The sequence below is a fragment of the Scardinius erythrophthalmus genome, assembly GCF_964197995.2.
Source record: "Scardinius erythrophthalmus genome assembly, chromosome: 9".
NCBI classification, from domain to species: domain Eukaryota; kingdom Metazoa; phylum Chordata; class Actinopteri; order Cypriniformes; family Leuciscidae; genus Scardinius; species Scardinius erythrophthalmus.
Window position 1 is genome coordinate 24,394,892 of NC_138229.1, and position 22,400 is coordinate 24,417,291.

Below are 22,400 nucleotides of genomic sequence, written 5' to 3' on the forward strand. Positions count from 1 at the left end.
ACTTAGTCTGTGAAATCGGGTTAGTCTCAATCTCAATCGTGTTGTGATTTTATTTTCTTGGCGCCTCAGCCGTATATATGTGCGGTGGAATTTTCTGGCTGCTCATCCCTTTGAATTTCATTAAATAGCTTAAGTCAGTTGTCACAATGGCTTCTGTGAAACTGTATTAGCTTATGGAATAAAGAAAACAGCTTAAGCAGCTTGAACTTTGCTTCCTAAAAAGGGAGGGGTGGGGGAATCCTCTTTAATGTTTCACTGATAATGTCAGCCATGTCATGTTATAGTGTTAAATGGCACCAATTAATCCTTCCGTTTTAAAGTAGAAACTCATAAATCTTTAAAAGCAGGATAATCTCTGAACAGTCTACTCAACGGCGTAATCCTACAGTGTGGTCATATTTAAATCTACAGCATACAGGATCTTTGTGATTTAAGGATAGTTATATTTCTTCCCTTATAACAGCAGTGGTCAGTATAATCAGAATATTTGGCAAGTTTCATAAATAAGTAATAATTCAGGGTGCAAATAACAAGGAGATTTTGGTCTGGCCCTCTATTTAATGAAGTCAAAACAAAAGGTTGATCTTAAAACACTAGGCAGTTTTAATTCTTTATATTACATTAGAGACATTTCAGAGCCAGAATGCTTATTTTAAACTGACCAAAACGGATAGAAGCTTGTGTGCTTTCCCAAAATATTATATTTGTTATTATGGTAACACTTTATAATAAAGTTTCAATTGTTAAAATAAGTTAACTACATTATTTAACATGAACTGGCCACAAATACTTATTGCTGTTGTTGTAGATTATTGCTGCTGCAGATCAAGTACAGGAACTTGCCACTGCTACTGTAATACAAACACTGATATGCTGCTGTAGCATGTAAGACATAATGCTGCTGCACAAACAACATATATAAAATGACCCGTAGCAGGTTTATACAGGTGGAGCTGGGGAAGGTGGAGGGTTTCAGAGGAACTCTGAAAGTGCTCTGCAAACTGCTATAGCGAACTCTAACCAGCTATTTAAATGTTGAACAGCAAGCTCATTGGCTGCAGATGCGACATGAACCAATCAGCTTTCGCCATGTAGTAAAAGATCTAGAGCCTTCTAGAGTTTCATGACAGAACTATTTTACCCAAAAATGAAAATTCTGTCATCATTTGCTCACCCTCATATCATTCCAAGTTCCAAAACGGTATGATTTTCTTTCTTCTGTGGAACATAGAAGATTTCTGAGTGTTTTTTCTCACTGGTCTCCAAAACTGTCTGGTTTCTTCAGCATTCTTCAAAATACCTTCTATTGTGTTCCACAGAAGAAAGTAAGTCTTACAGGTGTTGCAATGATGGAAATTAAAATATATGATAACCTAAACAAAGAGTAAAACAATCATAATTCGCTTCGTATTTATTGTATGAAAAGTGTTTATTCGCAGATGTCCCTCATTCTTAAAATGAAATCAGCCTTAGCATTACAAAAGTGCTCTTGAAAAGTACATTTAGAGTTACTTTTATAATGAATCCACTGTATGATTGACACACTGACATAAATGTAGACGTTTTCATGTTCAAAATGCTTTGTCCCAACAATGTCTCTGTGTGTTTTTCACTCCCACAGTCTTGTGTGAATTTGGAGAACAACTTCGATGACATCAAGCACACGACTTTGAGCGAGCGTGGGGCACTTCGGGAAGCGCTGAGGTAAGCAGGTCTCCATGGCAACAGTCACAGTCAATGCAAAGAGAAGTTTCGGGTGGGCAGCCGAAGGAACGTGCGTGCATGTGTGTGCCGTTTCGCGGGTTGAGGACGAGTATAGCGTCGTAAGTCATTCTTCATTATTGAGGGAATAGAGGGGTGTACACGCAGCACTTGGCTCTGCTTTTCTCAGGGATTCATTTGTCGGAGGGAAGCCTCCCTCTGGGCTCTGCCTTGACTCTTCAACCCTGCAGTAGATGCTAAGGCTCAGTGCACAGTGAAAAATGTAAATGTAAATTTGTTAGTTGACCTTTGGTGTAGCTTTCAGATTGCAGTATTAAAAACAAGGCAAATGAAAAAGATTTAAGCCTTATAAATAATCTTGATCTAAAATATATTAAGTATGACATTAATTTTTGCACCCATGTTAACAGGTTGCAGCAAAATAGCATGTAGCATGTTGTGTAGCAGAAGTGTCGTGCTGCAAGTAGTGTTTAGGCACTGAGCCTATTTTTTGCTCTAGATATCTGTTTGTCAATATAAAGAATTAAAGGGATAGTTCACTTTGAAATTAAATTTTGGTATGTTTTAGCTTACCTCAAGGGCATCCAAGATGTAGGTGTCTTTTTTTCCGCAGTAGTTTCAATTTTGATATTTTTAGGTCAAACCGTTCTTGTCTGTCAGTCATTTGATGCAGGTCTATGGTCACTGTCTCAAAGAGCATGCACAGAGTCCAAATTAAACAATTCCCCATCGTAAGTACACATTGATGGCCTAAGACACGAAACGAGCGGTTTGTGTGAGAAAACGAACAGTATTTATATAGTTTTTACCTCTTATAAACAGCCACGTCCAAGTGATCTGAGGGCGCGCGCGCATCCTGTTGTGTGACGTGTACGCAGACTGGTGCATAGATATATACACTAGATGTCGCCTTGGCTACGGCATTCGTGAAGAACTGCCGTAGCCAAGGCGACATCTAGTGTATATATCTATGCACCAGTCTGCACCAGATCACTTGGACGTGGCTGTGTATAAGAGGTAAAAACGATATAAATACTGTTCGTTTTCTCACACAAACCGCTCGTTTCGTGTCTTAGGCCATCAATGTGTACTTACGACGGGGAATTGTTTAATTTGGACGATGGGGAATTGTTTTAATTTGGACTCTGTGCATGCTCTTTGAGACAGTGACCATAGACCTGCATTAAATGACTGACAGACAAGAACGGTTTGACCTAAAAATATCAAAATTGAAACTACTGCGGAAAAAAAGACACCTACATCTTGGATGCCCTTGAGGTAAGCTAAAACATATCAAAATTTAATTTCAAAGTGAACTATCCCTTTAACTATTCATTCATTGTTTTAAAACATATTTTGGGTTTGTTACAAATAAATTGCAATGATTAAGTTATATATAATCTACAATTTGACCTTGGGTTTCATTCTGTGTAAATTAATTACTGTGTAATGTGATCTCCTGTAATTAGATTTCATGATGGTATAGTTTGTAATAATTCTTAAAAGCTCACTCCCAACAAACGTTTTATAAATTATGGCTGATATTAAAGGAAAAATATAAAGGAAACACTGAATGTGACAACCCATATCACTTTATTTTCTGCATAGAGCCTAGGTCTCTATAACGAATATTTACAATTCGGATTCAGATTCAACTTTATTGTCATTGTGTAGAGTAAAAGTACAGAGCCAATGAAACACAGTTAGCATCTGACCAGAAGTGCAAACAGTATATAAATTAATAAATCTAAACATATATATATAAAATAACATATTATAGGAGAGCAAAATATAGGATACAGGTGCAGAGACCCGCTCAATGCAATTGTGCAAGTGCAATATATTACATAATTGTCACGGTATGGATAATTGGAGCGAGGACTCAAGTGCAGGAAAATATGTTTATTAAGTAAAACAAAAACAAAACCTACAAACAAAACTCCCCGTGGGGGAAACCGAGACCGGTCTCAGGTGGGAATAAGAACACAAGGGAACATGGACAACAAACCAGCACAGGACTGCAAACACAGGGAGACTAAATAGGGAGCAAACAAAAGAGGGTAACGAACAAGGCAGGTGGGGCAAATTAATCAATAATCAGGTAACAAGATGGGAGGGGCTAGACAATTGACAGGAAAGCACATGGCACAAGGAATACAAGACAAGCCATGTGCTCACAACAAACCAGACTAGACACAAACACATGACAAACCGGGAATGTCAGAGCTCTGCCACCAAACCAGATACAAGCCAAACAGAGGTGCCAGAACCCTGACAATAATGCAGTACAAGGTGCAAATGTAAAGTATAAACACAGAAAGTGCGTTATTGAGAATGAGGTATGTTTATACGTAGATGGCCAGTGACCACATCTGTGCAAAATGGCATCATGAGGTAGAAAGAAAAGTGCAAAAGTAAGAGGCATAATAGGAAACATTTGTAAGGTTGCAGTAGGCATGTTAATGTACAATGCAGACTTTTTATATACTTTTTATATTATGAATATAATATATTTCATTATTTTAAAGACAATATCAAATTTAGCAAGTGCTTTTTATTTGTCATTAGATTACTTATGCAACCCTTCCTTGTCTTGCAACTCTCATTTAACTATATTTGTGTCATTAAAAAAGCTTCACAAAGCATAATGTTTTTATTATATTAACTAGTCTCTGAAAAAAATTATGTGGATAAATATTGCTCTTTAGTATGTTATTGCGTATAAATGCAAATGATTAAATATTGCCTGTTTTATTAATCATTTCATGGTTTTTACTGTGGTTTAGTAATGAATTTTCTTTGAATCTTTCATTGACACCTTTTTAAACCACTTCACAACAAATGCAAAAATATTGGGATCTTCTGTTTATTTAATATTTTAAATTTAGGATATACACTACCGTTCAAAAGTTTGGGGCATTTTTGATAAGTCTCTTATACTCACCAAGGCTGCATTTATTTGTTTAAAAATACAGTAAAATCAGTAATATTATTGTAATGTAAAATAACTGTTTGTATTTGAATATATTTTAAAATGTAAATTATTCTTGTGATGGCAAAGGTGACTTTTTCAGCAATCATTACTCCAGTTACAACATTACAACATTTCTTCTTATTAAATAATGTTGAAAACATTATTAAACCTGCTTAATATTTTTAGTATAAACCATGATACATTTTCTTTCAAGGATTCTTTGATAAATAGAAAGTTCAAAAGAAAAGCATTTAATTGAATTTCTTTGCAACAATTTACTTTACTGTCACCTGTGATCAATTCAATGCATCCTTGCTGAATAAATGTATTAATTTCTTCATTTCATCTTACTGATCCTAAACTTTTGAACAGTAGAGTTAGTGTATTTTGATAGAGCCCCCAATAGAGCCACAGTTCGATTAGATGTGAAACACGAGTCTGCTGTTGCAGTTATGCTGATGTGACACTTATGTACTGGTTATGTGTGTGGTGTAAAACAGGACTTAGTTCAGAAACTTTGTTGTTTTTATCAAAATGATAGTGCTAAAAGCAGAAAGTGTTGACTTTAGATGAGCCTTTCTCAGTCAACCAAAGGATACTAGCACTGACGACACAACCGGAAAAGACAGTCAGATCATTTACCTTGTATCAGTTCTGATCACATCTGTTTTTTGGACATATGTCTTCCCAACATAATGACCTATTCAAAACTATACTGAAATAGCACCACATAATGACTTAATTTGAATAATACTGTCTTAATTCTGCATGCCATCGAATATGCATGAGCACAGCATTACATCTGCTGATCACGAATAAAAAACAAAACCCAAAACGACAGCGAAAACCCAGAGATGGGAGAAGAAAGAGAGCTAGAGCGAAATTGGAGACATTAATACACACTTTTGTCCTGCAGAGGTTTGATTTTAATCCTTCTCTAAATGAGACACCCCTGCAGTGACTGTCTGCAGATTTGATGAAAGATTTAGGTTTTATAACTGCTAATAATGCTGGACATGAAAGTCTGAGCGGGTCGCACTGTTCTGGTGCTCATCACAGGAGGCGGCTGGCTTATTTGGCCTGTTTGTTGGGCGTGGAGGATGCCCCAGGTCTGGATCCCTAGTGTCATGAAACAGCCAGTAAGTTGACTCCTCATTAAGGACCACAGATTGGCTCACATAGTGAGGCGAAAGTTAGTGAAATACTACTTTCATACCTCAACTCTTATCAAAAATGCTGCATTTTAGCTCAAATAACTGTATTTTGATGAGTTATCTTCATGCCAGTGAAATCGAGCACTCCAAGCACTCGCAGCATGAATTCACTTTGATTTCAGAATAAATCAGATAATGACTAAGGAAAATTGGTATTTCTTGATGATTATGTGGTAAGACAGTTTAGTTGTCATGTTGAACTGTCTATAGGGCCTACTTTAATATGGTAAGACATTTCTATTAAAACTCTAGTTTTAAAAAGCTAGTTCTTGACACGTTCCTGACATATTCAGTTAATGGAGACAGGTGGATCTTTGGATATTTATTTTGTTCTCACTTATAAAATAATTATCAATTCTTATTTGACTCGCATGAGGCAGTTGTTTTTTAGGGAATCAAACACATACAGCTTACAACTGTGAGACTTAACCATGAGTAAGTACACTTTTGTTCCAGGGCTGCCAACTCTCACGCATTAAGCGTGAGACTCACGCAATTGACACTTTTCACACGCTCTCACGCCACACATCCATTTTTTCACGCACAGAAAAATTGCAGAGCAAAGAGGTACTTTTAATATTAAACTAATTCTCAGCTCTTAGATTCCGTCAATTTTATTACGAAATTCAGAAGAAAATACGTTTGGCGCTTGTAAATGTGACGTGACAGATCGCTGAGCGCCTCAGTTCAAGTGCACGAGAACCGATCATCTGTTACTTTTTTATTTAAAGCCACACTAGGTCAGAGTCCTGCAACGGGTCGGGTACCCGCGGGTACCCGCATAAAAGTGGCTAAAACGGGTGTATTGTGACATTCCTAAAATTCACGGGCGGGGATGCGGGCGGATAATGAACTCCTTGCGGGCAGGTAACGGATGAAAAATATGTTCAATATTTGTATGGCTAAATTACCATTACACATACGCAAATATGTGTTTTAGTCAGGCCGTCCTTAAAAATATTCTTGTTTGCCGTAACCCGACCGACCCTGTCAATTTAGGGACCGACCCAATTATTTTTTTTCCCCCTTTTTAGTCCGACCGACTTGCCGGTAGTGAACTTGTGTTAAGACCTACCGATTTTTTTTTTTTACTCTTCAAGTTCAAACAACTAATACAAATGCAATAAAATTATATTAATTATATTTTAGTAAGTAGGCTATTGTGTATATAAATTGCCCATATATAGGCCTACATACAAACATATATACATATGTCTTTCTTTTAAATAAAAATGGCGTCATCTATGATTATAAGGGCTGTAGGCTATATGCGAAATGAAACCGAAATCGCGACACTCAGGGCCACGAACCTACAAGTAAAACTTTCACAGAGATCTCAAACAAACATTAAAAACACCAAATATTAAGAATTGGCATATCAAGCAAAATAATATTGATAAATGATCGAAAATCGTAGCCTATCTCCCCCTCCACATGCTCACCGGCAATGCTCCGACATTAAATTTCTCTGTACTGTATGTGTTGTAGCCCTGTCATTAAAAACGATTTAGTTTCATATTCATGTTTAAATAAAATAATATATATTTTTTAAATTTCATGTTGATTATATGAAAAGTGAAAAGCATGAATAAGATAAGATGATCCCGAATATCGGCAGACAAATGCAGTGGGCAGACATGATTTTGAACATTTCATTAATTTTATGTAGAAAACCTTTCTTTAAAGTGAATTTCGTTTCGTATTAATTGTATCTTAATTTTAATCAATGTTTCATCAACCAATTTATTGGATTCAATAAATAGGAGGTAAATATAGCAGGCAATAATCACGACACGGAGGCGCGGGCGCGTGAACTTGAGGCTCGTCTCTTAAATGAACCGAAACTCAGCGTATAAGCTACTTGCCTCACAGACCTGAGAAATAGAAATCATGAAATGTCTACTTTTAGCCTAAACAAAACAATAAAAAACAAAAAAACAAAAAAAAAAACCAGACTGCTCTCTGCTTATGCAATCCATAATGTGATTTTCTCTCTGGCGCGCTCACTACTGCGAAGATCGCGAGTCAGTCAGCATCGTCAACTTCAACTTTGACACAGAAAACACTTGTTTATTAATAAACAATTGAAATGTCTCCTTGATATATTTGACATATTAATAATCATTACTTTTCCCAGTTCTTTGTGACAGCTTTTAGGTGCGTTATTGGCAGCGCACCCTATGAACGCGTCCCCACCGCTCAATAGATTTTAGCTTGTGTGTGATTTATCGCGGGCACGGGTCGGGTAACGGGCGGAATATTAACGGGTCTGGGCGGGTGCGGATTTAATTTTGATATTATCACGGGTGACGGGTCGGATCTGGTGCTGAACTTTGCGGGTACGGGCGGGGGCGGGTCTCCAAAAATGGACCCGTGCAGGACTCTGCACTAGGTAGGAATTCCGTTTTGGTCAAATAACGACCCCTAGAGTCGCTGTGGACTACTTGTATTTAATGTTACTGTCGTAAATACCACTCACGCAGAGCAGTCTCTTCACTCACGGCCTGATCCCCTCCCCCCTGTATACCGGTCCCTGTTCAGTCGGATGGAAGCATAGACTGTAAAAAAATATGGACGACGCCCCTTCGCTCTCTACCATTGGTGAGAACTGAAGCCGCCAGAGTCCCGATATGGCGCTGACATATTGGAACTTGAGTCTGCGCAGTAGCGATTTCGGGACCAGACCTGCGCAGTAGTGAGCAGGAAGTAAAGCCGCGAGATCAACGCTCCGCCCTCACTCTCGCAGAATGCACTCAGGGAGAGTGGATTCTGCACACTTTTTTAAAAATTGATTGCAGTACGACAAGAGGCTTGTTAAAATAAAGCAAATACAATCTCCTCAGTCCTCCGAAGATCCCGAAAAAAATGTCCGTTGGTGCTTCAGTGACTACTTCGCTCGGAGAACCTGTCAATCACAGCTGTCAATCATGACGTTACACCACCGCATCACGTAACTAACTAAAAACCAACTTATTTTGGAAACAGATACTAGAACTTACATCAGCGTGATAAAAACGACAGCAAATGAAAGAAACCACCTTTGGAAAAAAGATATTTGAAGTGTAATTTAATTGTTTAGTTGGTCTCGCGTCCCGTTGAATAACATGGGGAGGCGGGGCTTATGACCTATACTAGGACCAGTCACCGGGGGGCGATCGAGACGTTTTGGCTTCACTTTTCAGGGCTTGTGCGGCACGCTTGGATGGAAGCTGTAACGAGTGGAAATAAGGTGTGTCCTTAAGAGCTGCGCGCGCCCTGTTTAACTGACTCGGCACAGTCTGTATTGTATGTGCGCCTCGAACACCCCGTAAGCGGGTTGTTTCTGTTTGATGCTCATTCTTGTCCTATTTTTGTCTATCAAGTAATGCTGTGGACGGTAAAACGTGTGACAGACAGTTACACGAGTTCGATTGGGGAATAAACACAACGCGTTACAATCGTCGGACATCGAACAAGCACAGCTAGCCTCCGAAGATGTCTAAAGCCGCGTTTCCACCGCAGGAACTTTCCCCAGGAACTAGGAACTTTGGGCTGGTACTCGATGTGTTTACACCGCAGGAACCAGGGTCTAAATGAAGTTCCGGGTAAATATTTCCCCCTCCGATAGTCCCTGCTCACGAGGTAGTACTTTTTCAAAGTTCAGGAACTTTCAGGGGTGGGACTTGTGCGCTGCACAAGCTGATTGGTTGTGTTCACGCCGCATTTTGGTTGGATGACTCCACGCAGCATTTTCTTTATTTTTAACCTCCCTTTTAAAAAGTGGCTTCATGCAGTAAAGTTGTCTGTCTGCAAATATGGAATTTAATAAAAAAAACTGGGGGACTGGCGACGAGTTTCAGGCTTTATTATTTGGGTATTTGTGGAAGAGGAAACTTTCTGCGCGTTCGTCACAGCCATCTCACGGCCAATGTCCGCAATAGCTGATAACATACAATTTTATATCTAACGTTAGCATTACGAGCTCTGAACACGCTTTATCAGTGCTCGTCTCTTTTATGCCACAGCTTTTAATATTAAGTCATTATGTTTACACATTGTCATCTATTGCAAGGCAAACCATGTTACAAATTTACTATAACAGGATTGAAATAGCGCATTGAGGTGTAACAAACAACTATTTACAAGACTGTCACTATTTATGATTGATAGACGGGGTTCAGGCTTTTTTTAAGAGTATTTACGCAAAAGGAAATTTTTGCGCGTTATTCCCAGTCATCTCACAACGTACCTTGTCTTAATTTTATACGCATACAAGCTTTCTGAACACGCTTTAGTATCAGTGCTCGTCTATTTTGTTATGTTAATTACCTCGTTAGTAAACCAATAACTGCAACACAGTTTGAATCTCCTCCAAACTTATAAATGTGGCGCTCAAAACTGATTACTGTCCGTCGCAGACTGGGAGGAGCAGTTGCGCGCAGTTTACCTTCCCGGTACTTTAGACCGCGGTGTAAACGCAGAAAGCAACCGGTCTGGGGCAAAAAAGGTTCCTGGGAAAAAAGTTCCTGGGACAAATTGTTCCGGGTAATTTCGGTGGAAAAGCGGCTTAAGTTACTAAAGGCGGGCGTACACGGTGCGATTTTTGGGACATTCTAAAACGCTTAACGTGAAAAACGCTTAACGTGGCTTACTGTACTAAGACATTAATATTAAATTACCAAACTCAGCACACATCATATTAATAAACCATACTATGTGTAAAAAATAAGATAAGCCCAGAAATTGAACGCAACGCGTTTAATTACACGTTAAGCGTTTTCCTCCCATAGAAAACCATTATAAGAAAACGCTTAACGTGGCTTACTGTACTAAGACAGTGATATTACATGACCAAACTCTGCACACATCATATTTATAAACCATACTATGTATAAAAAATAAGATAAGCCCAGAAATGGAACGCAACGCGTTTAATTACACGTTAAGCGTTTTCCTCCCATAGAAAACCATTATAAGAAAACGCTTAACGTGGCTTACTGTACTAAGACAGTGATATTAAATTACCAAACTCAGCACACATCATATTAATAAACCATACTATGTATAAAAAATAAGATAAGCCCAGAAATTGAACGCAACGCGTTTAATTACACGTTAAGCGTTTTCCTCCCATAGAAAACCATTATAAGAAAACGCTTAACGTGGCTTACTGTACTAAGACAGTGATATTACATGACCAAACTCTGCACACATCATATTTATAAACCATACTATGTATAAAAAATAAGATAAGCCCAGAAATTGAACGCAACAAGTTTAATTACACATTAAGCATTTTTCTCCCATAGAAAACCGTTATAAGAAAACGCTTAACGTGGCTTACTGTACTAAGACAGTGATATTAAATTACCAAACTCAGCACACATCATATTAATAAACCATACTATGTATAAAAAATAAGATAAGCCCAGAAATTGAACGCAACGCGTTTAATTACACGTTAAGCGTTTTCCTCCCATAGAAAACCATTATAAGAAAACGCTTAACGTGGCTTACTGTACTAAGACAGTGATATTACATGACCAAACTCTGCACACATCATATTTATAAACCATACTATGTATAAAAAATAAGATAAGCCCAGAAATGGAACGCAACGCGTTTAATTACACGTTAAGCATTTTTCTCCCATAGAAAACCGTTATAAGAAAACGCTTAACGTGGCTTACTGTACTAAGACAGTGATATTAAATTACCAAACTCAGCACACATCATATTAATAAACCATACTATGTATAAAAAATAAGATAAGCCCAGAAATTGAACGCAACGCGTTTAATTACACGTTAAGCGTTTTCCTCCCATAGAAAACCATTATAAGAAAACGCTTAACGTGGCTTACTGTACTAAGACAGTGATATTACATGACCAAACTCTGCACACATCATATTTATAAACCATACTATGTATAAAAAATAAGATAAGCCCAGAAATGGAACGCAACGCGTTTAATTACACGTTAAGCATTTTTCTCCCATAGAAAACCGTTATAAGAAAACGCTTAACGTGGCTTACTGTACTAAGACAGTGATATTAAATTACCAAACTCAGCACACATCATATTAATAAACCATACTATGTATAAAAAATAAGATAAGCCCAGAAATTGAACGCAACGCGTTTAATTACACATTAAGCATTTTCCTCCCATAGAAAACCATTATAAGAAAACGCTTAACGTGGCTTACTGTACTAAGACAGTGATATTACATGACCAAACTCTGCACACATCATATTTATAAACCATACTATGTATAAAAAATAAGATAAGCCCAGAAATTGAACGCAACGCGTTTAATTACACGTTAAGCGTTCTCCTCCCATAGAAAACCGTTATAAGAAAACGCTGTGGAGTAAAAAAAAAAAAAAAACTTTTCCCCACGCCCCTTTTTAGAGCACATGGTTGCCTCCAACCAATCACAAATCTTTGTTTTTGATTCGTCCAATCACCACACAATGTAATCTTTTGAAATGCATGCAACTGTCATCTGTAGGTATATAAGACACTGTCAAGTGGCACAAACTGTCATTTCTGCAGTCACCTTGCTAGTGTCGCTGTATATGTCTTGCCGTTATTCAGTTGGATTCAGATTTTTGGAATCTTAATTTATTTAATCTAAAAGCCTTTTTATAGGCTACAACTCATTATCACTGGTGTCATATAGTACAGGGTATTCTTAATATACATATATTCTATTATATATATTATATACTATATTATATTGTATACTATATTATATTGTATACTATATTATATTATATACTATAATATATTTTGTTTTATTACATTTTTTTAGACTCGAATTTTCTTTATAAAAAGCCTTTTTAAAGGCTACAACTCATTTTCACTGGTGTCATACTAATTACCAGGGTATTCTTAATATACATATATTATATTATATATACTATATTATATTGTATACTATATTATATTGTACACTATATTATATTATATACTATATTATATTATATATATTATATTTTGTTTTATTACATTGTTTTTTGGACTCGAATTTTCTTTATAAAAAGCCTTTTTAAAGGCTACAATTCATTTTCACTGGTGTCATATTAATTACCAGGGTATTCTTAATATACATATATTATATACTATATTAGATACTATATTATATTTTGTTTTATTACATTATTTTTGGACTCAAATTTTCTTTATAAAAAGCCTTTTTAAAGGCTACAACTCATTTTCACTGGTGTCAAATTACCAGGGTATTCTTAATATACATATATTATATACTATATTATATTATACTATATTATATTTTGTTTTATTACATTGTTTTGCTTTTTTCCCCCTTTTTTGTATATTCACATGGACACAGGTGAATATAAAAAATGACTTTAATGCAAAAACAGTCAGAGTTTTCACTTAAAGAAGCAGAAGCAATTCTAGATGACGTTGAAAAATACAAGGAATTAATTTCCAGCGAACCTCCACTACATCCAAAGGGTGGTGATGTGTTCCTTTATAAAAGTTCACAGTCAGATAAATCTAAAATGGACTTTAGATTTGATCAAATGATGTGGAAGCAGAAAGGTTCAAATTATCACAACATTAGAAAGTATGGGGGAAGAGTTTTGAAACGCTACTATCACATTAGAGCTGGTGAATGTGAAAAAGGCACCTCCTCAGAATTCAGGAAGTGCATTTACTCTCTGGTTAATGATGACATAAATTTGGCAACAAATTACTATTTGATTCATTACCTGGGAAATGAGACAGTATATGTACCACGAAAGCATGGAAATGCCAAAACGGACAGAGTGTTTATTCCGTCCAAAAAAGAAGTTTTCTCAGACATACTTTTAAATGACCACGGTCAAGCCCCTTCAAACATCTACAAAACAGTCCTTGCTAAAACATGCAGTGTTAATCTGGAGCACATGGCAGTAAACACCCCACGAAACCTTAAACAAGTCCAGAACACAGTATATGCACAACGATGCAACCAACGAATCTCACGAGATGAACTGTTTAGTTTGCATGAATTGGCATACCAACTACCTGGTTTCATATGGCACATTACCACATTCCCGGACCTAATTGTTTATGCCGGCATGACAGACATTGTTGATTTGTCATGTGAAAACTTAGATGAATCAGTGAGGTTTGAGTACCCACAAATGATAAGTTATGACACAACATTTCAAATGGGGGATTTTTATGTGTCTGTGCTGGCTATGAGAAACACTGCACTGGTCAATGACCCAGTGTATCCAGTTGGTTTCATGTTACATGAACGTAAATTCATGCAACACCATGAGAAATTTCTGACTGAGATTTTTGGAAAGCGGGGAATGGACTCAAAAAAATACCAAAAGATACCAGTGACAGTTGACAGGGAGAAAGGAATTGTTGGTGCTTTGAAAAAAAACTTTACCAATCTAAGTGTAGTGTTCTGCCGCAACCACATCTTACGAGATGTGGAATATTGGGTTAAGACACATGGGGGGAAAAGGGATGATGTGAAGGTCCTAAAAGACCACGTTGAGCAGCTCATTGATTCCTCCTGTCCAAATGAGTTTGACGCCCGCTATGATGCCTTCGCAAAAGTATGGTCAGAAGGATTCCTCTGCTACTTTGACCATCACCTGAAAGCAGACATTTGTGAAAACATGGCTGCATACTACACCAAACAATTCTGTGCATTTACAGACAAAACACCAACAAACAATATAAGTGAGAGCATCAACAAAATGATCAAATCCCAAAATGAATGGCGAGAACTTCCAGTGGACGCAATGGTGCTCTCATTGTACTACATGCAGTCATACTTTTTATTTGAATTTCAGAGGGCAAAATGTGGCTTGGGAAATTATGCAATGAAGCAGAACCTTAGTGTAGCAGTGACAGATGTGAAAATGCCCCCTTTTCTTCCTTTGGAAGAAATTATCAAAAGGATCAAGACCAACAAAGAAAATGAGCCATGCAAAGTTGAAGGAGTTAAACTTCTGTCTTCTCAGACATCTTTGGCCAAGACAGTCATTGAAATGGGTCTGGTGAGTCTAAATCCATCATTGAAAGTGTTTGTCGTGAAAAGTCCCTCAAACGAATCAGTACATGTAGTTCGAAATACTGCAAATGGTGCATTATGCTCTTGTCCCAGCACTGGAAAATGCTACCACATTTTTGCGGTAGAAATGGCTACGGGGCTTCACTTTGCTACAAATCGAACATACAGCCTCTCAGTGATGCGGAAGAGAGGGAGAGGCAATGAAACAAAATCGGGCCGGAAAAAACCCAGAACAAAAGACTATGATTATTTGGTGAACCCGGCACCAGACTCCTTACTGTCTTCAATGCCTGACTCTCTGGTAGACAACATTCCACAAATTCCTATGGATGCTGAAAAGGAGGACAAAACAGATCAAAATAAGTGTTCCGATACAGCTGCTCTGTCTAAGGAGCCACCACAGACTGATGCTGAAAAAGATACTTGCCAGTTTGGGTGCTCATATGAATCAGCCTCTTTGGTGGACAGCATGCCATCAGTTTCTTTAAATGCTGTAAATAAAAAAAATACAGAGCAGGAGTGTTCTGATAAAGCTACATTGTCAAACATGCCAGCACGACCAGGTGCTGAAAAAGAGGAGAACACTTACCAGTTTTGGCTTTCAAATGGCGACAGTCTGCCTCTAGAACCACACCTTTCCAGAGTATCCACACCAAACAGTACAGCAGCTTCATTTGCTCCTTGGATGAGCATCAATGACATCATTCATGACTGGGCAAAGGTCTCTCCCAAAAGCCGCTGTCTTTCTCCAATGACCTGGCTTGAAGGGGAAACAATTGAGCAGGCAATTAATGTCTTCATTCATCAGCAAAAAAAGTCAGACTCAATTCTATGTGCACCCACATACCTTTACCAGCTAGCTGCACTAGGAGACTTTAGTCCAGTTTTGCAGTTTTGTGCTGCAAAAAAGGCTCTAAATTATGATCTAATTATAATTCCCTTCAACACTGACATTACTGGCCATGGATATCACTGGGTTCTTGCCACTGTAAATTTCAGAGAGCGAGAGATCTCAGTGTTCAATTCAATCCACAGTCTTAAAACTGTGAAGCATGCTGCTCCAAAACTAATGAAAGTAGTAGCTTGCATGTACACTTCAGCAACAGAAAACTTTCAGGCTTCTGACTGGAAAACTTCAGATGTGGTGAATACTCCACAACAAGGAAATGGGTATGACTGCGGTGTCTTTGCTGTAGTGAATGGTTGTGCTATCATTGACAACACACCATTAGGTCCAGTCAACAGTGTCAAGGCAAGAATGTGGATTCATACCCTTATTGAAAAGTATGAGCCTCCAAAGGTCAAAAGGGCGGGACTCTCACAGGAAAAACTGCAATGCTTTAAAAAAGAAGTACAGACATATGAGGCAGCCACACAAACAGTACATGTAAGCAAAGCAGATTACACTGGTACCTTGAAAAAACTACAACCGAACAGCAAAGACTGGACTCTCTGCTTAACCTCAACGTGTAAGGGTGACCCAAAGCACAGAGATGACTATATCTTGTGCATTATTTGCAGACGGTGGTTCCACCTTAAATGCACAAAATCAGCTGACCGGTTAGATGTTGCTTGCACTGATTATCATAAATGTCTTATGTGCTGTTCCTGAGGCAACACATTTGAAACAACACAATGAAATGTGTTAACACTGTGAATGGAATAGTGCAGGTTTCACTGATAAATAAAATTGAGAGTGAACTGTTGCAAATACCCCAGAAAAAAAAAAAAAAAGAAATAAGTAAAAAATACTATAAAATATATATTATAATATTATTCCACATATATTATTATTCCACTTATATATTATTATTCCACATATATATTATTATTCCATATATATATATATATATAGCCTATGTGAATTATATATATACTCTGTGTGCCTAATTATTATGCAAGTTGGTTTTCTGATAATATTTTTTTCCCCAAGCACCTTTTAAATCTCTTTTTTGGCTCATTTTATCTGTAAAAGAAAACGGGCTTAATAATTATGCACACCTGAATATAATGCGTTTTTCATTTCCAGCCTTCATAAACAATTATATATCACTTAAAAATGATTAAATACAAAATTAACAGTAGTTATTAAGATTAATGTGGTTTGGAATTGATAAAATGTGCTTGGGAAAAAAAATGTGATCAGAAAATCATAAATAATACATATGCACGCAGTGTATATAGATAGATAGAATAGATAATGTATACCATTTTTATATGTGTGTGTGTGTGTGTGTGTGTGTGTGTGTGTGTGTGTGTGTGTGTGTGTGCGTATATATATATATATATATATACACATACACACACACAATTAATAATTTGGCAGGGTCCAGCCAGGCTCCATCACCATCAAATCACGAAGGTCATCATCACCTGAATACTAATCACCTGCACCTGCACATCATCTCCTCATCATCACAGGGAGTGTAAAAGCACACACCTCACTCTGGCACTTTGTCTGGTCTTGTTTTGAGCTAGGGACTCACTTACCTCTTGCGCCTGCAAAATCCAAAGTATATGTTACCTCCATTGTCTTCCTGGTCCTCCATGTCTCCTGTCCTGTGACTCCGCTACTCACAGGTTCCCTCACCGTCTGTCATCCACGATCTCCTCCATCTTCTACAACACAATAGACTGTCAGTATTCACTCTGGTTACATTCACGTTTCACCTTGCTGCATCTGCCACACTCGCCAGTATTTCCTGTCTACCACCTTATCTCAAATAAACTGTTGTTCATCATCATTTTCTCTTTCTTGAGTCTCTGTTCTGTTACATTATTATTATTCAATAGTTATATATTCTTTAGATAATGTATATGCTATGTATGAAAGTCTATCTATCTATCTATCTATCTATCTATCTATCTATCTATCTATCTATCTATCTATCTATCTATCTATCTATCAAATGTTTCAAATTTGAAGAAGGGTATGCCATATCCATATGCAGACTATATTATGTAGTTTAATATCTATAAAGCATTTGCTTCAAATTGTAGACAAACTTTAAGTTGGCATGAAAAAGCCTTGCCAGAAAGTTTGAAGAATTTTTAAAAGCTTGAAGGTTTTTTTAAGTTTTAATTAGTTTGTTTTAGTTTAGTAGTTTTACAAGTTCGTAGAAGTTTGTTTTAGTTTAGTAGTTTTACAAGTTCGTAGAAGTTTGAAGGTTTTCAGTTTAGAATTATTAGAATCGAAGCTTAAATGAGTCTTGATTGATTAGAAATAGTACCGGTAGAATGGCAGCTGATGGAGTCGAAAGAAAGAAAGAAAGAAAGAAAGAAAGAAAGAAAGAAAGAAAGAAAGAAAGAAAGAAAGAAAGAAAGAAAGAAAGAAAGAAAGAAAGAAAGAAAGAAAGAAAGAAAGAAAGAAAGAAAGAAAGAAAGAAACCTTAAATGAGTCTCAATAAATTTGAAATAGTACATAGAGCGGTATCTGATGGAGTCCAATGACCCTCTCCAACAAACCCTAACCCTATTTCATTATGAGCTCAACAGAGACTTGTGAGATTGGTGGTAATGCTCAACGCTGAAAAAAAAGTATAAAAAGTAATCTTGCATGACACGTGAGCATCTTTACCTGTAATGCAACACTTTACTTTAGTTTCACATTTCAGTAAAAGTCGTTATAGATTCATTTCGACTGTGTAGGGGTATTTTTTTTAACCCTTGCAGTTTAAGAAGCAGGGAAATGTAGCAATTTAATTTCTTAATTTCCTTCACCTGGTTACTGTGACAACGTGCGTCCAATCAACACATTAGCTGTTCTTACAATATTTTTCTTATTGAATAACATTGAACCATTGAGGTTGTAATCTATCTAACTGAAAAAACACCATTATTGCTCTGTATATTGTAATGATGAATAAAGTCGATTAAAAGAATATTTAACGTTTTTTATGTGAGGGGGAAAATGTCATTCTTGTATGACAAGAACCATTTAGGAATCAGTTTATTGCTTTTTACGCATAAGAAAAACAAGAAATGTTATTTTAGTAGCATGAGAAATCAAAAGGATTAAAAATTAATATCTTACTTACATCGTATACACTTTTCCTCAAGCGATTGGGCAGAATCCAGTCAGAGTGTCTGACTGACTGAGGTGAACAGCACATTGCGTGAAAGCGGCAAAAACTCCCGCGAACAAACAAACAACCGATGAAGTTTGTTTCTTCATCGGTAACTAATCTGATTGGTTGTTGCATTGTGAGCTCAACAGAGACTTGTGTGTGATTGGTGCTCAACAGAGACTTGTGTGATTAGTGCTCAACGCTGGGGAAAAAAAAGTATAAAAAGTAATCTTGCATGTGAGCACCTTTAAGCCTTTTCTTATAACGATTTTCTATGGGAGGAAAACGCTTAACGTGTAACTAAACGCGTTGCGTTCATATTCTGGGCTCATCTGATTTTTTATACATAGTATGGTTTATTAATATGATGTGTGCTGAGTTTGGTAATTTAATATTAATGTCTTAGTACAGTAAGCCACGTTAAGCGTTTTCTTATAACGGTTATATGGGAGAAAAATGCTTAACGTGTAATTAAACGCGTTGCGTTCATATTCTGGGCTCATCTGATTTTTTATACATAGTATGGTTTATAAATATGACGTGTGCTGATTTTGGTCATGTAATATCACTGTCTTAGTACAGTAAGCCACGTTAAGCCATAACGGTTTTCTATGGGAGGAAAACGCTTAACGTGTAATTAAACGCGTTGCGTTCAATTTCTGGGCTCATCTGATTTTTTATACATACTATGGTTTATAAATATGATGTGTACTGAGTTTGGTTATTTAATATTAATGTCTTAGTACAGTAAGCCACGTTAAGCGTTTTCTTATAATGGTTTTCTATGGGAGAAAAATGCTTAACGTGTAATTAAACGCGTTGCGTTCAATTTCTGGGCTCATCTGATTTTTTATACATAGTATGGTTTATAAATATGATGTGTGCAGAGTTTGGTCATGTAATATCACTGTCTTAGTACAGTAAGCCACGTTAAGCCATAACGGTTTTCTATGGGAGGAAAACGCTTAAAGTGTAAGTTGCAGGTTAAATTTTTTCACGAAGATAATGCAATGTGTTTATTAAACATAAAGATAAGAACTGCCCACCATTGTTTTTTATACCAAAATGCTGATATAATATGAAAAGTTGGCACTTTTAACAGTGGTTTTAACCGCTCCCGCTCCCTTCCACTAGATGGAGCGTGACGTCACAAGAGGAACTCACTAGTAGAGTTACCGGCATAGTCATAGCTATAGATGCCTTACATAACTACAGACAAGTTGGTTGTATGTTTTATTTGATAAAAAAATTATGGATAAAATAACTCAACTGTTAACATACTCGTGTGTGCTGACTTCAAGGGGACCGTGATCCTGCCTGAAATGAGAATAAGCTATTCGCAAAACAAACGGGTTCAGGCACGTCAGATCATCCGGTCGCGGGTCGAGCTGCTCCACTAAACTAAACGCGTTCACCTCACGGCAGCACACACTCTCCACTGCTGATAGCCCACACACACACAGTGATGGGGACATCGATCTCTCTTTTTCTTTTCTGACAATAAACATCGCTAATTAAATCGTGAGAAATTGATAACGCGTGGATTGAGGAAGGGTATTACATGACGTTTGAGGCGTCGATGAGACTAGCGATTGCGCCTGACGTGCATCTCTAACGTGCAGCTCTGATTTGGACTGACTTAACGTTACTGTAAGTAAATAATGTCTTCAGTCGTTGTCCCTCCTTGCTATTCTACATGACGGCAATATTTTGAAAAGACTTGCTTGTTCTGTTATATTATCCGGGTTAAGTTTGCACCAGGCTAGACTTGCTCTAACGTAGCTAACGTTACTCACCGGGACACCTGGCTAACCCTCCACTCATTCTCCTCATAGTAATCGATTGTTGAGTTCACGCGCGTGATCATAGGCACTAAACCTATGCGCGTGAACTCGACAATCGATTACTATGGCCTTCCACCGAAAACAGGATGTAAACAGAGGTATGAGCGCTGGCTGAATTAACTTCATTTTTATTAATATCTCTAACATCTACTGCAGTCAGATTCACCCATGTTCACTCGGAAGGAATCACTCACATTTTCTGTGCACTTGTAATGACACTTAAAGGATGTTAAGAGGCTAAAAAGCAGGCTTACTACTTGCCCCATTGAAGTCAATAGGGTGCAAATTTTAAAAATAGAATAACTCGGTGTAGGCAACACCGATTTTTGTCGTTGTTCTCTGTATTGACAGCACTCCAAATGTACAAAAAAATGAGCTCAATGTTAAAATTGACCGGAGTTCTCCTTTAAGCGTTTTCTTATAACGGTTTTCTATGGGAGAAAAATGCTTAATGTGTAATTAAACTTGTTGCGTTCAATTTCTGGGCTCATCTGATTTTTTATACATAGTATGGTTTATAAATATGATGTGTACTGAGTTTGGTCTTTTAATATCACTGTCTTAGTACAGTAAGCCACGTTAAGCGTTTTCTTATAACGGTTATATGGGAGAAAAATGCTTAATGTGTAATTAAACTTGTTGCGTTCAATTTCTGGGCTCATCTGATTTTTTATACATAGTATGGTTTATAAATATGATGTGTACTGAGTTTGGTTATTTAATATCACTGTCTTAGTACAGTAAGCCACGTTAAGCGTTTTCTTATAATGGTTTTCTATGGGAGAAAAATGCTTAACGTGTAATTAAACGCGTTGCGTTCAATTTCTGGGCTCATCTGATTTTTTATACATAGTATGGTTTATTAATATGATGTGTACTGAGTTTGGTCTTTTAATATCACTGTCTTAGTACAGTAAGCCACGTTAAGCGTTTTCTTATAACGGTTTTCTATGGGAGAAAAATGCTTAACGTGTAATTAAACGCGTTGCGTTCAATTTCTGGGCTCATCTGATTTTTTATACATAGTATGGTTTATAAATATGATGTGTGCAGAGTTTGGTCATGTAATATCACTGTCTTAGTACAGTAAGCCACGTTAAGCGTTTTCTTATAATGGTTTTCTATGGGAGGAAAACGCTTAACGTGTAATTAAACGCGTTGCGTTCAATTTCTGGGCTTATCTTATTTTTTATACATAGTATGGTTTATTAATATGATGTGTGCTGAGTTTGGTAATTTAATATCACTGTCTTAGTACAGTAAGCCACGTTAAGCGTTTTCTTATAACGGTTTTCTATGGGAGAAAAATGCTTAACGTGTAATTAAACGCGTTGCGTTCAATTTCTGGGCTTATCTTATTTTTTATACATAGTATGGTTTATAAATATGATGTGTGCAGAGTTTGGTCATGTAATATCACTGTCTTAGTACAGTAAGCCACGTTAAGCGTTTTCTTATAATGGTTTTCTATGGGAGGAAAACGCTTAACGTGTAATTAAACGCGTTGCGTTCAATTTCTGGGCTTATCTTATTTTTTATACATAGTATGG

General features: G+C 37.0%; 1 protein-coding gene across 1 annotated transcript in view; it reads left to right on the forward strand.

Moving 5' to 3' along the window:
• Positions 1-22,400, forward strand: part of dpydb (dihydropyrimidine dehydrogenase b) — a 175,159-nt gene that overhangs the window by 14,390 nt on the left and 138,369 nt on the right. The window contains exon 3 of the mRNA XM_081373345.1: positions 1,622-1,704. Within this exon, the coding sequence (XP_081229471.1) occupies positions 1,622-1,704 (83 nt within the window). The remainder of the gene's footprint in view (positions 1-1,621; positions 1,705-22,400) is intronic.